This window comes from Citrus clementina, unplaced genomic scaffold (genome assembly GCF_000493195.1).
Source record: "Citrus clementina cultivar Clemenules unplaced genomic scaffold, Citrus_clementina_v1.0 scaffold_2, whole genome shotgun sequence".
Classification (NCBI taxonomy): Eukaryota; Viridiplantae; Streptophyta; class Magnoliopsida; order Sapindales; family Rutaceae; genus Citrus; species Citrus x clementina.
Window position 1 is genome coordinate 13454045 of NW_006262688.1, and position 18228 is coordinate 13472272.

Genomic DNA, 18228 nt, shown 5'->3' on the forward strand with positions numbered 1-18228 from the left:
CCAATAAGGATAGTCATTACCATCAAAGAATGAAGGTCTAGTGGTGAATTGGACTTCCATAAAAGTTGAACTAATTTGGGTTGATATTAATCTTTAACTCTAGACGGTTAAGTCTACACAAGAGCACCTTGCTCTGATACCAAATGAAATACTAGCTAGGCAACCCAAGAGGGGGGTGAATTGGGATTTTAAAATTATTCTAGGCAAACCACACAACAATTCAATCTAATGCCTTAATAAATTCAATAAAAGCACAATAATAAATAAGTAAGGGAAGAGAAAGCTAACTCAAGGATTTTTACGTGGTTCGGCAATCCCCGCCTACGTCCACGCCTCCAAGCACACCGGGCTTGAGGATTTCACTATCCAAGCCTTTCCAAGGCTTCAAACGATTACAATTGACTTCAAGGTGTCAATGAACCTTTACAACAAGAGATTATCTCTCCAATCTCTTCACCCCAAGTGTCTCTCACACTTGTACTCTCACAATTTGATGAGAAATGATAAATACAACAATGAATCTCTCTTTAAGAGTGGATATACAAATTATAGCTCAATGATGATTTAACAAATGATGATTTACGAAATGGAAGCTCAATATATGTTGTGTGCACTTGTTTATGCTTGCTTGAGTTACCAAAAATGAATTGGTTTTGAATTTATATAGTTTGAACTCAAAAACTAGCCGTTACTAGCCGTTATGCACATTTTTGGTCGTAACCGGCTTGCCGTTTAACCATATCCAGTAAGCCGCTTTCGTTCTGGTGCTTACTGCCGCGTATCCGGCTTGCCGTTTATCAGCATCCGGTAAGCCGCTTGCTACAGTAAAATATTTTCCAAAATTTATAGTTTGACCCCAAAACTTTATAAAACTATAGTATAGCCCAAAACGTTATGAAACGTTACAAATAAGTCCAATTTCAGAATTTCTAAATAATTCTTTGTTAATCCCAAAACTTTCTGAAATTATGATATATCTAAAAATACTATGAAACTTTTCAAATAAGTCCTTTACCAAAATTTCAAGCAATACTTGTTTATTTCAAAGTTTTCAAAATTCTTTCAATGAAACCATAAACTTTGAAAAACAACCAATTTCATAAAATCATTTTTCCATGAAATATGAAACATTTGTAATGTAAAAATAATAATTTATTTAAAAAGAATATTAAATAATTTGGGCTTAAAAGATTAATCATTCTTAATCTTGTTTGTTATTATCAAAATCAATATCATGGAAACATATATGTTAACAATAACAGTCCATGATGCTTTATCACATGATATAATTCATCTAGGGGGACTTTCAAAAGAGTGTACTGCCCATAACCCAGGGTCTAGTCGATCATCTGCATTGACCTTTCCCTAGAGGCATCGTCCTATGAAAAAAGAGAAAAATGTTTTTCTAGTATGCTAACTCTCGCGTTTCGTGGATGGTATGCTATTGAAGCATGATAATAAGAATGGTTGTAGGTTTAATCGGGCCCTCTCTACTAATTTTTGGTTGGAGAATGAGGAAACTAGTGTCTGCCACATTGTAATTAAGGTGATTTCTAATGAGGCTGAAAAGGGAGCACCGACCTATTTGCACATATTCCTTGAGTGGGATGATCCTTTCGTTTGATAGGCCGACTCCCTTTTGGAGTTTTCTTTTTCTTCCTTCTCAACTCTTCCAGTTGCTCGCTCTTAATATGCGCCATTTTTTCTTCCTCAATCTCTATGTTCCTTTTCGCCTACTCATATGCTACAGAGTAAGTCTGCACATTGGGACTTCTCAAGTTATACCATAGGCGACCTATCTTTACTCATTCTTTTAGCCCCCTCAAAGCCTGAGGATGGGTGAAGGCTCCGAGGTTAAGAACAGCATAGTGGTACCACTTAACGAACACCCTGAGGGACTCGCTCTCAAACTGTTTCATGCTCATCAACTCCATCATGTCATCTTCTGGGGCCATTGCTCCTCATAATTGTTCTGCAAACTCCTGTCACATCTGCTCAAAAGTCTTAATGCTCCCTCTTGGCAGCTTCCGGTACCATTCGCATGCTCATCCCTCTAAAGTTAAAGGGAACATCCTGCATCTCTAGGCTTGTGATAGACCTTATATTTCGGTCATGTCGTTAAAGCGCTCGATGTGTACTAAAGAGTCGGTTCTCTCGGCATACTTGAGGTCGGAAAAACAGAAGTCCCTCGAAATTACAACGCTTATGATCTCTGCTGAGAGAGGAGACTCGTTGTCCAGCTTTATTCTCTAACCAAGTGCTCTATTTCAGCCTTGCATCTCGTCTATCACTTGCGCCAATCTACGTACTTTTCCCTCCAGCTCCTTGGCTCGATCAGGATCACGAGCAACAACCAGATCTCGCTCTTGTTGATGTCATGTAAGTGTTATCTGAGCTCTTTTTCCTCAACATGGGCCATTCTATCACCATTGCCAGCATTTTGCTGTCTGGCGAATTGGTTCCATGTCACATGGTTAAACTCCCTTGAGAATTTATCACCAACACCACTGGTAGATCCCCACATATTTCTGCCAGGGATCCCTCTTTGCTCATTCCTTAGCTTGTGCAGGATGGTTGTTAGGGTCTCCATTTGCTTTTCCATTCGCTCGATTCTCTCGTGGATTGCTCTTTCCTTTGCTTCATTTGCTATCTCTATTAAAGTGATGAAATCACTAAGCCCAGGCTTGCCACCATGGGCGTTATTTCCTCTCATATTCATAATTATCCTTTTTTTTCTCCGTTTTGCCCTGTTGATGGTAGCTTTTCGTTCAATTCCCCACAAACAACGCCAAAATGTTGATACAAGATTTTAGGTCTACTCGTTCGCAACCAAAATTCCTCCTCAACACTTCAATTTGTAGTTGGTAGGGGATAACTTCACGCTGCTCTTTTTTAACGAGCAAGGCTTTAAAACTTGCAACTTTCCTAGGAATTCGGTCTCCATGACTCACGTTCATCACTTTGCCTAGTCCCCGGTTGTGGATGCTCAAACGTTGTAATTGTGGCTGAGCGAGCCTCGTGCCTAAATTCTCGGAAAGCAACACACGTTTTGATAATTACCATTAATTGGATCTCCGGCCGTGGCCCAAACAGAAGGTCTCCTTAGCGTCGAATAGAAGACTCCTACTCATGGACGCTATATAGCTCCTCCCACGAGAAGGAAATCATTGTTCGAGTGCAGCTGGTCGCGTCGTTATATACCCCAAATATGTACCATGTTTGATTCCATTTAGCATGTGTTGCTGCTTTTATATTTAAAAACTTTGAAATGTTAGATGATTGTTGTTGTGAATATTAATTTTATTGTGAAATTTTTTTTAGTTATTAGAAATAGAGGACAAGACTATCTACATTGAAGAAGTCAATAACTATTGACATAATTATTTTCTATATTTAGTTCTCATTGTAACATGTATATGATTTTTGTTGTTGATAAAAGCACGTATATGATTTAATTCAATCATAGATGGCTGAAATATTGGATTTTGTAGAGTAAATTAAATTGATTCTTTCCAAAAAAAATAATTAATCGATCTTTCTAATGATGGATTTTGTCTTTATATATCACTTTCTCTTTTCCAGATAATTACCTAATAAGCAAGAAGGATCAATCATTGTTGGGGATGAAAAACAAGAATCAAAATGGTTCCATCAAAATTTCTTTGAAAGTTTTTCTTTCAAAGCACTTATTGGAATATTCTAACCGAGGTAGATGACATGAGGTCCTGTAATGACTCAAAAAATCTGTAAACAATGTGATGGATGTCCATTTAAAAGGGGTCAAACGAAATTTACCCTTCATATGATATACATGTACTCGCGTGTGATGTCAACCAAAAGCAAATTACAAAATCAATTTCAGTTCACCACATTACTTTTTGTCAACTTTCTATTTTCTTTCCTTTAACTACTAATTCTCTCTCTATTTTTCAACCTCAAACTCTTCTCACACACACACACAAAAATAGCCCAAAAATAAACTTCCCTTCAATTCACAGCCAAAAGAAACCCTTCGCATTTCTATCCATCCTCCCAATCTTTTATTTCCAAATTTCGTCACAAGAAAGAAAGAAAAAGCAAAAAAAAAAAAAGGCACAAAGAGGCACCATTTTCATACTAAAAAACAGACGTAGAATTAATTTAACGCAAAAAATATAAAATAAAAACATGAAGCCTCCTAATCGGCGATTTGTTGTAGAGCGTCCGCTAATCCTCGGCGCGCTTCTAACCTTCGCAGTGACAGCCGCATTCCTCATAACCGGCTTGAGCCGAACCATGAAGGCTTCGATTCCACGCATTTACGCGATTGATTCAACCCCAGCGGCGATGCAAACACAACTCCTCGCCATCATTCACTACGCCACGTCACGAGACATCCCCCAATTGACCCTCCCGGAGATACGCGTCCCTTTCGACGCGCTCCTCGGCCTCGCGCCGTGCAACCTCCTCGTCTTCGGCTTGGGCCACGACTCCCTCATGTGGGCCTCACTGAATCCACGCGGCACCACAATCTTCCTCGAAGAAGATTCGAAGCTGGTCCACACGATCCTCGCACGTGCCCCCGCCCTGCGCGTCCACACGGTGACGTACCGGACGCACCTCTACGAGGCCGACCACCTCATGAGCTCTTACAGGTACGAGAAATATTGCTTGCCCCCTCACGTGCACCTTAAAGGTAACACCAGGTGCAAGCTAGTGCTGAACGAGTTGCCTGATGACGTGTACAACAGAGAGTGGGATGTCATATTTATAGACGGGCCACGTGGGTATTACGCAGAGGCGCCGGGTAGGATGGCGACGATTTTTACGGCAGCGGTGATGGCACGTGCGAGGAAGAGCAGGGGTGTGACGCACGTGTTCTTGCATGACGTGGACAGGAAAGTGGAGAAAGCATATGCAGAGGAGTTTCTGTGCAGGAAATATTTCGTTAAGGTCGTGGGGAAGCTTTGGCATTTTCGGATACCGCCCGGTGCTTACGCGATCCCGGGGAAGGGGCAGAGAGGCATTTCGGTTTTCTGCTAATGCAAAAATTATAATTGAAAAAAAAAAAAAACAATGTGGAGAGTGGGATTTGAACCCACGCCCTTTCGGACCAGAACCTTAATCTGGCGCCTTAGACCAACTCGGCCATCTCCACGTTTAGCGCTTTTATTAGACTTAATTAAAGTTTTTTCCTTCTCTTTTGGTTCTCAATGATATCGAATCCAATGATACCCACAAATCCCGTTTACAATTTTGTTCCAATTATTGAAAGAAATGTAAAATAGAAAGTAATAGCATGCAAAATTGCAGGGACATTGTTAGCGTCAAAATCGAGACAAGCTTCTTCACATGTATCTATGGAAAGAATTGAGATCATGGGGTGGAACCTGTCAAATTGTTATGCATACAACTCGACTCAGTTCATTGCTCTATTCACTATCAGATTGGTCTTATATCGATGTAGGAAAATCAAGATGAAAATGATGAAGATGCATTCATTTACTTGGTTAGATATAATTGAAACATAATTGTGCAATTCCGAAGTGTAGCTTGAGCAGCACATTAACTACATTAATGTAACACCACTATACATGTGGAACATACAAAATACAAATCGGCCAGAAATGAAACTAGATTGCTGGGAGAACCAGTCCCCAACTACCTTGACCTAAATACAGGTGACACCCTCCTTCGAACGATCTCCTGAATTTGCTCTGAAGACAAAACTGATGCTGCACTTTCAAAGTTGGCATCTTCCATCTGGTGGTGCAACTGTAAAAACAGAAGAGTACCCTCAGAAAGGGAAGAAGTCGTCATTTCCAACAACATTTCTATAGATCACATAATCATTTGAATTTCAAAGTCCAACACAACATAGAGATCTTGAGTTGTTTTCAAGATAAATCAATCATCTATTTGAATGCTGGTCTGAATTTCTTTCTATCCTGTTCCGGGTAAGTCAAACATAGACAAATAAAGACCTTCTCGAGAATTGCAGACTGATCATCCAGGTGAAATCTACGCATGTAATTTAGCATCTCCAGTTGCTGCAAAAGAAGTTATCTTTAGATTCAGCAATACTACATTACAACTAATTGCGTTTTCCCAAATTTTGGTCTCAAAGTACCTGTTCTTGTAGTTTTTGTTGACTATCCATCCTTTCAGCAAATTCATCTGGTCCATGCACAGCTTCATCACAGACCATCTCTTCCCTAGCACAAGATAGAGTGAGTAATATTATTGAAAGAGAAAAATTAGATAAAGATCCTTAGTTAAAGAGAAAAGTTAGAAAAATTAGATTGATCCTTATTTAAAGAGAAAAATCAGATATAGCTCCTTTAAAAAATTTGAACCCGACAGTAATCATATGCAAAGAAGTTCATCCATCAACAGAAGCTAAGAGATAAAGAGGCTAAAAATATGGATAAATGAATCTAAGTAAAACAGATGCTAAAATAAGCAACGGCTCATCTCAAAAATGAGTAATGCTTGCATGAAAGGAATTCTGTAACCAAGACAATTTGTCTTCATCAAAATAGAAGGCCAAGCGAACTACACAAATTTTTTACTGATGATGTCAAAGAGCTATAGCAAAGTCCACCAAACCAGCCAAGGATATGTTCATGTTCCGTTTGCGTATGCAAACCATTTAAACTGTCAACAAGCCCGTCGTCTTTCATAGGACCAACAAGTGGTCTATTTCTAATTCTTATACCAAATTTTAAAATGTTGGAATAGAAAACAGATGCTTCAGCATTTGAAAGAAGACAATTCCAAAGTTCACACAAATCACAGAGCTTAAGAGACAATATGCAACCAAAAGCAGACACACTGGAGGATGTCCTTCATGTCATGAAGGGAATGAGTTAAAAGTCTCAGTTCTGTGCACTAAAAGAATAAGTTCACATAGTGGAAACAGGATACTTTTCCCCTTAACAGATCAAAGAAGACTGATGATGGTATCTAAAAGTCAAAATAGTACAGATAAAAGTGAGAGATAAAGAGAGCTTACGTTGCCACAAATTTATAGAATTGTATCATCAAATCCTGATCGTTCTCATAAGTCAAATTCACCTTCCCCAGGCAAGTGAGACCAAAACTTGGATCTACAACAGAAAAACTGGCATACTTTGAATAATGTTACACCATGTATGCATCTTAGTACAATGTCATCTACATGTAGAATCTTTCAAACTATTACAATCTATTTGATTTCCAGTTGAAAAATTATAATTTGTAAAAAATAAAACCGGCGCTCGCAGTCCAATATTACATCTTTGATCCAGAATCCTCTTGATTTTTAACTGGCATTCTATTACCTGGAAGTATCATAGTATGGGGTTTATGGCTGTCTTATGCAGTTTTGGGGACAAGTATTATATCTAATACAAAAGCAGGGCACATACAGTCTTATCCATAAATGCATAACCTTGTCAACATTTTCAAACCATACTGCAAGCCGAATCAGTGATGAAATGTCTTCTGCAATCCTAATTCCAGTTCGAGTATGATCAAAATAAAGGATGAAGCAGGAATATATGTAACAAAGTGTATATAGATGCATGATAAATTATGTCACTCACTAAGGCAGGGTGAAGTAGTACATATTGCATTTGATTCACAAGGCTCTAACGAAGCTGTGCTAGTAGATAAAAATTTTCACAACTAATATTACAATCAAACCAACCCTGAAAAAATAGTGCCACCAAGACTAAGGTTGAGAGTGCATACTCTTTACACAATGATAAATGTTTTTCTAGTATTGAAAAGTAAATGATACAGTCAATCACTGCACAAAGTTGATTACTTCTGAAGCAACAATCAAATTTAAACAGAATTCAACACAAGTAGAAATCTACAGTGTCACCTATGACAAACTTACCAACACCCATTTCCTGAAATAGCTCTTCCTGGATTTCAGTAGTAACAGCAATGGCTTCCTGCATACAATCTAACTTCATTTTCAGGAAAAATGAAAAAAAATGCAACAAGTAGATGGACTATTTACAGACTCCTAATGCAGAAACACCACTTTATTAAGTTTAAACACTTAAATCAACAAGCAGATTACATCAACAGAAATCTTACAAGCCACCAAAAACATGGTTCTTACTTTTACATCCATAAGTCAAATTAAAGGGGCTATGTGGTATGAGGTCTAATATATTCAAAGACAGCTAAAATTGAGATCTTTACACACTGTTCATTTTTTATGCAATGAAAGCAAGCACTTCTAATATCCAAACAAAACTACCATTCCAACATCAGCAAAGTGGAATAACACTATGCCTTCCATTTGGATAAATACACATCAAGGAGAAAGCAGAAGACGAACAATTTTTAGATTATATCACTTCTGTTTCTTATTGATAGAAATCTCACTAAGACAGCTGATATTTGCATTATGCAAAATTGAGATAAAGGTCCTATTTTCTTGTGTCTTCAAGTTCAGAGACTCAATCTTTTCCCTGTTCCTTCAGGTCCAAAGCTAGAGAAAGGAACTATGAAATGGCGGTGAGTACCGCATATATTAAAATAAGCTACATGAAAATGGACTACAATAAAGAGTCTGCTGCATATCAATTGAATCAATTCCTCGAAAACCCATTACATAAGCACTCATCAACAAAGAAATGAAACATTGTCGCATTTTCTACCAGTCAAGCAACGCATATGAATTAACCAGAACCCAGATACCAACATGAAGACAGAATGACATTTCACGATGTAACACATTTCAAAATAGAATGAATATAAAAAGCATAAAACAATGAACAAAGAATGAAATAGTGAAAGAGAAAGAATTTTCCTTTTCGTCTTCCACAGCATCAGCAACCCTTTTCTTTACATCTAACAAAAACAAAAAGGGAAAGATTATTCTATCAAGAAAAGAAATGGCAGTAAAAAAATAAATAAAAGGTAAACGGAAGGGAAAACGTACCAGGCTGAGATGTGAGGAATGAAAAGCGGTTGAAGAGATGAAGTAACTGTTCTTTAGAAAGCATTCCAGAGGTTTGTAAGTAGGGAGTAGGCATTGATGAAGATGACATTGCAGAGATTCCTATCAATGCAATGCTTTTTGTTTTGGAAGCGTAATAATATTCAATATTCACCTCTCTTTTTTCTTTTTCTTTTTCTTTTTCTTTTTCGCTTTTTTTTAAGAGAAAATAGAAGCCTATAAATTACTTTATTATTTGAGGCCAAAAATAAAGACGGGTTCTCAATGAAAGATATATTTTAAATGTCAAAATTAATAAATAAAAAAAGAAGACTTATATACGATCGCATAAAAGAGAAGAGGGAATAAGGACTTGTTTCCGTACGAAATCTTAGGGCCTGTTTGTTATTATTTTTTAATTTAATTTTTTTAAAAATAAAAATAAGAATGAAAATAATATTTTATAATTACTGTATTTTAAATTTAAATATGCATATGTTATTATTTTTTATATTTTATATTTTAAAATTAAAAATATTAATATGTGTTTGGAAAGCACAATGAAAAAATAAAAAATAATAAATATATGTTCGGTATGATTATTTTTAAAAATAATTTTTACTAATTATTGTCATACTTATAATTAAAAGGTAAAAAAAAATTTATAATTGATATTTTTATAATATAAAAGTGAGAATGAAAGTGATATTTTAAAATTATTATATTTTGAAATTGAATATGTATTTGGGATTATTTTTTATATTCTATATTTATAATATAAAAATAATAATATATGTTTGGTAGCCAATTGAATTTTTTTTAAAAATAACTGAATATGTGATCGGTGATATTATTTTTAAAAACAATTCTTAATAAACATTTAAGTCATAATTGTAATTAAAAAGTTGAAATAATGAAAAATAATATAAAACTGATTTGATTAATCTCCATAACTACGATTAAATTTTTAAATAAATATGATTTACAAGTTAGCAATAAAATTTTAAGGTAAATAATATTACCATAATTACACGCTCTCGTCTCCAATTACTTTCTTGTTATGTCTTCTCCGTAACAAGGAAATAAAATTGTACATTAAAATTTCATTTGCTTTGAATTCATGTATTTTCCGTTATTTAAAGAACAAGTGCAGCAAACACTTAAATGGCCAGGCTATACTCTCAGATTCAAGAACCCCACAACTCTTACCCACATGCTTTTAAGTTGGGAAAAAAGAAAAAGAAAAAAAGAAACTAAAGACTATACAGGACCGGAGATCAAGATCCAACTTGCTCACTTGGGAGCCGTTTAAGAGAATAAAATATGCTAAAATTAATATATATTTATATAATCTTTCAGTCTCTACTATATTTGGATGAAACCTAATTGAATTAAAAATATTTCTTCTTTTTATTTCCACTCCCGGGTTGCTTGTTTTGGCCACCGGTTGGGGTTTTGGCTAGCGATGGGAGATTAGTCACCAGAAGAACTTGCAGCCTTGCTCCTTCAAAAGCTCATACGGTGTCGCTTCCTCGAGGAAAGACTGCTTTCTTGACCCTTCCCTCATGCTTGTTTCAGGAGCAGGTACAGATCTGCAGACAGTGATTTCAAATACTTTTTTGTTTAAGAACTGAAAAAATAAAGATGGGGAATGAGAAAATGTTGGATGACCCCAAAAATTAAGTAGAGCTATGTATGAGACAAAAGAAATTAGAGTGAAGATTCAAAAAATACTTGAAAATTTGGTTTTGACAGAAGAAGAAGATAAGATGTGAAGATGAAAAATGAAGAATAAAGTAGCTACAAAAGAGGAAGAGAGTGGAGATAAATGTGAGAAAGATAAAGAAGAATCTGTGCTGATCGATGAGAAAGAAAATATGAGGAAACTTGTACTTAATAAATTCTTTATGTGATAAAATTATTTTGATTTATTCTCATAAAATACTAATTGGCATGATTACACATATATGATTATTAAAATATATGTCCTCAGGTTATGACCGGCTTTCTTACATAAGCGGTCACCTCAGTTGTTAATGAAAGTAAGTTGAGATGAGACACAAGATTAAGAGAAAGTACTTGATACGTTCTCATGAAGCTTATATCTTGAAAATGTCGCATTGATTGGGTCAAGATGAAGAACCTGATTAAGTCAGATATGAGTTCATTTGGTATCTTATGAAGGCAAGCTTATTGAGACTCAAATTGGGCACTCAAATAAACAATTGATTTAAGATCTGTACAGTGGATAGCCAGACATATGCTCTTACACAAAGAGAATTCAATATAACGCATGATTTATACCATGCATGCTTTTGTGACCAAAAAGAAAATGAGTGAATGAATCCATGATTTCTCATTGTGTAAGTTCCTTCGAGGTATAAAAAGGACCTTAACAGTTTCCTTAGTTACCATCAACTATATCTTAAAGGAAAAGATTGGTGATAGCTACTTTAGCATGTTCTTTCTATGACTATGATGTTATTCGGTCTATAAAACTTGTCTAAGAAAACAGCCAGCCTAGAACTAAAAGATATGAGTAGATTGGGAAGATTTATTCTCCTTACATCTGGCTTATGCATCCACCAGTCGACCAGTTGTATAATCTGCCTAGGGATGGATACAGTTATGAATACACAGAGTGCACAACGTCAAACATAATTTTTGTTAAGTGATTAAATATGTTTGTACCGATGTAAAGGATAATGAAATTTAGGAAATATAATGAACAAGTTATTTGAATCTCTTACAAAAAGTGCAATTGAGATTTTTTGCTCTACAAGCTCCAAGTTATGTTGTTCATGGGTCACACGTTGCATTTGCTCGTATGATACTGTGGTTGTGGTTTTATGTCAAAAAACCCTACTCTTGTTGCTCTAGTTACTTAATCATCCCATCACGTGTGAGTGGGAGGTGTTAGATTTAACACCTATGATGGGATGAATTAATCTAAACGTAAGTGATAAGATAAACTTAGAGTTTGTCTAGAATTCTTATAAGATAAAATTAGTATTTTATCTTAAGATGTAGCTTATCAAATAACTCTAAGAAGTTGATTTGAATTAAACTACACTTATTGTACTATATAAACACTACATGGGTGAGTGATAGCACATACAATAATAATCATAAGAATCAGAGCAACATCAAAAGAGAGTGAGAAAAAAGGGAAAAAAGGCAGTAGGTTCTTACTTCATGAACTGAGGGGATTTTCTGAATACGTGATTGTCCTCCGATCATCAGTGACATAAACTCGTGACGATCCGTTCGTGAAGGAGATTTGCTCGTAAAGGTTCCAATCCCTAGCAATCAATTCTTATTCGTTACGATCTGCACGTGCTAGTTCCTGACTTTTGGAGATTTGAGGGAGCTTATTCTTTATTCTTGTAGATTCGTTACGATTAGTTTCCGCATCAACCAATAAGGTATGGATTTGGTTGAAAAAAATAAATTGCATGATTTATTTACAAAATTATCACTTTATTTATAAAAAACAAATAAGATGTTACTTATATTCATATATTCAAAAGGAAAAAATAAACATATAATTCATATATTCATATTCAGAACCATTCAGACTTCAAAAAAAGTTCAGACCATTCATATTTCGAACCAAAAAAAAAACTCTAAGTGAACATTGGCAAATATGTTAGTACAAAAAAAAAGGCAAAGCATATACAAAATAGTATTTATTATCAAATATTTAACTTTAGTTTCTTTAATAATTTGATAAGATCTTATAGTCTCAAATTTTAGGTTCTCTTTAGTATAAATTTTCAAATAAAGATTATTTAAGTAGAGTTTTTTTAACTAAATTGTCACTAAAAAAATTTTAGTTGATTAGTTAACAATCAGAGCTTTTATATAAAAAAAAAAAATTACTTTAAGAGGCAAGTGTTTGAAAGTTATATATGAAATGATTGAAATATAATTATCAAATAAATAAAGCATATTTTTTACATTTCAACATTTAAAAAAAATCAACTCTACTCTTAAAAGCCAAAATTTAAATTTTTGCTAGTACATACAAAATAGCTTATTTAATCATTAAAAACTCTACTAAAAAAATAACCAAACAACAACAAAAAATTTAAAAGAAACTTATGAGATTAAATAATCATTAGATAAGGCTCAGTTGAGTATAGTCTTTCAATTACAACTTATTTAAGTAGACCTTTTGTTAATCTATTGACGCTTATTTTTTGTCAACCAGAAAATTGAATAAAGGGGATGATATAAAGAGTAAAACATCAAGGATTTACGTGGTTTAGCACTTGACCTACGTCCATGGGAGTCACGAGAGCAATTTTCATTATTGAACAATGATTACAACGAAGTTTTTCTTTCTTGCTACTCGCCTTTTGAACTTTTTTTTTCGCTTGTCCTCTCCACCTCTAAAACTCTCAATTTATAATACAATTTTTTAGTGTCCTAAGTCGTTGCTAATTCTTTATTTTGGTCGATTTTTTCTACTTAATTAGAATTTCATTTGGAGTCTATTTTTGTCTCATTCTCAAAGTAGGTTCCGAAGCTTCTAGATTAATTAGAATTTTATTACGCTTTGCTTCTGAAGCTTCCGTTGTTTCTTACATGATATGTTTCTTTTTATTTTTTGCTTTTCTAGTTCCTGGTTCCTAGTTCTTAGACATGACTTTAAAATTATGTGTGTCCTTTATTCTTCACGTGAATTTTTTTATGCTTCAAACGTGCTTACTTTGCTCCAAAGTCAAGCTTAACTTTATTGCATGGTTCCTGGTTCCTTTTGACTTTCCATGCTCTTATGCTTCATGCTCCATGTTCCATGTTCCATGTTCCATGCTCCTTGCTCCCACTTTAATTAATTCTTTTTCATGCTCCCATGCTCCATGCTCCTTGCTCCCACTTTAATTAATTCTTTTTCATGCTCCCATGCTCCATGCTCCATACTCCATGCTTCCACATGCTTCATGCTTCCACTTTAATTAACTCTTTTTCATGCTCTTATGCTCTATGCTTTATGCTTCCACTTTAATTAATGCTTTTTCATGCTCCATGCTCCATGCTCCATTCTTCCACTTTAATTAACTCTTTTTCATGCTCCAATGCTCCATGCTCCATGCTCCATACTTCCACTTTAATTAACTATTTTTCATACTTCACTTTTTTCTTTGACATTAGCTGTCCCTAGCTCTTTTGGAGCTTTATTGTTCAAGGCTTCAAGCTCAAAAAGAGTTATTTCCTCACCTATTTATACATTGGTTGTTGCCTCTTCTTCTACCCACCCACTAGTCTAACTCTTACTTATAGAAATTGGTCTTCTCTCTCTCATTCAATAATCAACTTTTTTTTTAATCTCTTAGTTTTGTTTATCCATTTTTTTGTGAGTATTTGTTGTTGTTTTTCCCTTCTCTTTTTTTTTTTTAGCAACTTGGAATACACCTCCCCCTTCCACTATAACCTCTGATAATGAGAAAGGGCTGCTGCCGAGTATCCTTAATATTCCACCAAAATTTAGATCTTGGACATATCTCTCCCAACCTAGTTTTTCTAATTAATATTCGGTTTTATCTCCCTTGTACACCTTATAGATTCTTCTAAAGGTGAGTTTTTTTTTTCTCTTTTTTCATATTTTTGAGCACATAGTAACATGTATGCTTTTTTTTTTTTTTAGCTATGTCTTCCGAGAATGATGGAGCTCGCAAAAAGAAGATTGAAAAGCTTCCTCTTGCTAAGATTAGTAGAAAGCTAAGAGATAAGCCTACCTTTTATGTTGGAGGGTCCTCTTCCCAAGCTGTTATTCCTAATCATCCTCAGCAAGAGACCTTGCCTCTACTAGCTGTTAACTTGGCTATGTATCCACCATCTGTTAGCTCTTCTTTCACTTCCAACATATCGGCTTCTGCTCATTTCCCATCAGATTCCAGCCAAGGGACTTTGCTTATGATGGAGGACTTGCCCAACTTTGCTTGGGAGGACTCTGCTAAAACATATCTCAATTCTTTCAACCAATTTTGGCCTCAGTACATTTCTTCCAACGACGTGAGGCATATTGAAAGTTGTGACCCAGTCGACGTCATGCTAAATAACATTTGTCAGATACCTTGTGTTTCCTTACTCTTGGTGTTTCAACAAGCTGTCTATCTATTAAAATTTCTATTCATTTCACTGCAGCTTTGTTGTGCCATCCAAGTATCCAAAAAAAGAATTAAAAATTTGATGTTAGAAAGAAATACTTTGATTGAATCTGGGCGAGCTTTTGAAAGGGGAATTGTTGAGCTAAAGGAAAGCTTGACTGAAGAAAAAGCTCATGTGGCGTAGCTAAAGGAAAACTATGAAAACCTAAAAACCAATTATGACAATCTAAGGGCTCAATCCCAATTTGAGATTCAAGATTTGTCTAACTCCCTTAATGAACTCAATCTTCAAATGTCAACTGCAAAAGCTTCAGCTGTGAAAGAATACAAGACTTCCGCTGAATTTGCCAATATTATTGATGATGAATTTTTTAAGGGTGCTGCCAAGGTGAAAGCAATGATGGAAAGTCATTATCCCCACCTTGACTATAGCTTTCTAGAAGGTAATGAAGATGATGACTAATCCTGGCATAGTGCTCCCCTCTTTTTTTGTACCAGGCTAGTGGGATTATATGATGCCTTTATTTCCCACTCTTCTTGTTATGGACTTAAGAAGTTGTCTGTTTTTAGAAATTTTAATTTTGACTTTCCTTTCTTTTACCTTTGTTGTCACTCGAATTTCTTTAATGTTTTCTTGAATTTGCTTAACTTTTCCTGCACCAAAAATTTGCTTAACTTTTCCTGCACCAGGAATTTGCTTTACTTTCCCTACACCAGAAATTTGCTTTAACTTTTCTTATAATTTACTTAGAATTTGCTTAACTTTTCCTACACTAGGAAATTTGTTTTTACTTTTATTTTAACTTTTCCTGCACCAGGAAATTTGCTTTAACTTTTCCTGCATCAAGAATTTGCTTTACTTTTCCTGCACTACGAATTTGCTTAACTTTTCCTGCACCAAGAAATTTGCTTTAACTTTTCCTGCACCAGGAATTTGCTTAACCTTTCTTGTACTTTGCTTAGAATTTGCTTTTAGCTTTTCCTGCTTCTTTCTTGTTAGAACAAGAAACTTAAAAATATATATATACTGAAGTAATTGAGAAAAAACGGTTTTATTAATAAATAGTTAAATTTTGACTGCGAACAATCCTTCGGTAACAATTAAACTTTCTGATAACTCAAAGAGGGCCTTATTATGATTGTTGAAAGATTAACAAATTTTATATTGATAGTAATCCTTATATGCTCTGCATTCCAAGGACGCAGGAGCATAACTCCACTCATATCTTTTTTTTTTTTTTTGGTCTTAACCACGAGGTATCTTGGGGATGGTCTCAATTGTGGGAGTCACCTTTAAGCCCGTACCACAACTCAGACTAGAAGCCCCTGCTCGAACCGGGAGGCACAGGTTCTCCCAACAAAGGCGACTTCCCTGCGACTCAAACTGGGGAGCAAACTCAGTCAAGTCACTTAAGGAGACTCCACTCATATCTTTTATCCTATAAGTTTCAGGACGAATAATTTCTGTTATTTTATAGAGAGCCTCCCAGTTCGGGCCTAGCACTCCAACATTCTGCTCTCTAGTGCTCTGAAATACTAGCCAAAATGTTATATGGTCAAAAGTGATCTTCATGTCCTTTATTGAAAATTTGGGAGGTGTATATGACCATTTTCTCAAACAGTGGGGGTGTAGGTCTTCTTTCTTGTTTATAGAGGGCAAATTTATTTTTTAGATTGTGATAAAACAATTAATTTAAGATAATTTTGATTAAATTAATATATAAAACATATTAGTGACTATACAATCTGATGGCATGCCAAATGCAATAGTCCAATCTTAAGCTACACCAAACACAACATAATATTATATCTAATCTAATCATATCTCATCTCATCCTATCTTCTCGTATCTTCTCCTATCTTGCACATCAAATGAATCTTAGTCATTTAGGGTTTGTCTTCTTTCTTTTTAATGTAAATCAATCAAATTTGTTGTTCGGTTGAGTTTTATTCTCTATTTTCAAACCAATCAGTTTTTGGGATCAAATCAAACAGAACTAAAAATTGAAATAGATTCAGGGTTCAATTTGTTCACCTCGAATCGAATGCCAACCCTTACCTAAACTGTAAAATCATAGTTGAACCTAATATTGCATAATGTGATATATATACACTGACCTTATATTATTACTATTATGGTGCGTTTGGTTAGAGGATTAAAAAGGGGATTGGATTATTTTCATCCTAATCACATGTTTGGTGCCATTAAGAGTATTAAGATTAACTTATCCTCGGCCTATAGGATAATCTCAAATTTGTAAAGGAAGCTATCTCAAGAGGGGCCATGGGATTAGTTAAATTAAAATTATGTTGTAATTTATAAATATTAAAATTTTAAAATATGTTTTTGAATTTTTATTAAATGAGTTTTTATTTGTAATTAGATGTAAATATTTAAAAATCAATCATAAATTACAAAAAACAAACAAATAAATTTAAAAAAGATCTAAAATTATAAAATTTCAGATTTCAAAAATTTAACAAATAAACCCTCGTTTGTCAGCCAAATAAGTACAAGAGAATAACTCGTAGCAGTAGTACTATATTCTTTTATCTATGAAAGATATCAAATCAAATGCACTGAATAGTCAAATTTAGTTGACTAAGTGGCATGCACATATAACGATTGCCACCCGAATTAAGATGACTATTTTAAAATAAATTTTGAGATGTATTTTAGTATCATGCATAAAATTTTAGATGTGAAATAATACAAAAAAATTTATTTAATATTTATTTCAGTTTCAAATATATTTAATATTTGTTAATTAACAATGGACGGTATTACATTATTTTCTTTCAAAAAATTTTATATTATATTAAGTCTTAGAACTTGATTCACTTTTTAGCCAAAAGAATTATACAGAGCAGTGATAGAATCAAGATTAAAACGTTGCGAGGTTATCGTTAATTGGAAAATAATTAAAGAACACGTTAAAATCATGTGGGTTTACCATAAATTTAAAAAAATAAAGGAAAAAAACACATTAAAACCTTTGTAGCCCTTTTGGTTAAATATCTTCTTTTTTTTTCCTAAAATTATTTCTTTAAAAATATTGGTCCAATTGAAGCACGCATACGGGATCCCATTCCCACCACTCGCATCTCATTGGATGGAATTAGACATCATGAAGATCTTTTGATAAATCTTGGCAGCTGGCACTAAACCTATCAAATAACTACCTTTAACCAATA

At 34.5% G+C, this 18228-nt stretch overlaps 2 protein-coding genes and 1 non-coding gene across 3 annotated transcripts; 1 reads left to right on the forward strand and 2 right to left on the reverse strand.

The window, feature by feature from the left end:
* The first annotated feature begins 3974 nt into the window (after positions 1–3974).
* LOC18053001 (probable methyltransferase At1g27930) lies at positions 3975–5220 on the forward strand. Its single transcript, XM_006446991.2, has one exon. It carries the CDS (start codon positions 4168–4170, stop codon positions 5020–5022), a length of 855 nt encoding a protein of 284 aa, XP_006447054.2. The 5' UTR covers positions 3975–4167; the 3' UTR covers positions 5023–5220.
* Positions 5057–5137, reverse strand: TRNAL-AAG. Its single transcript has one exon. It is a non-coding gene; the product is annotated as a tRNA-Leu (tRNA).
* Positions 5221–5478: 258 nt separating the features above from the next.
* On the reverse strand, positions 5479–9101 carry LOC18053002. The gene is made up of 7 exons (XM_024190173.1): positions 8924–9101; positions 8792–8832; positions 7865–7922; positions 6995–7088; positions 6110–6194; positions 5964–6029; positions 5479–5754 (listed from the first exon to the last, which is right to left on the reverse strand). Exons 1-7 carry the CDS (start codon positions 9030–9032, stop codon positions 5641–5643), a joined length of 567 nt encoding a protein of 188 aa, XP_024045941.1. The 5' UTR covers positions 9033–9101; the 3' UTR covers positions 5479–5640.
* Between the last annotated feature and the right edge of the window lie 9127 nt (positions 9102–18228).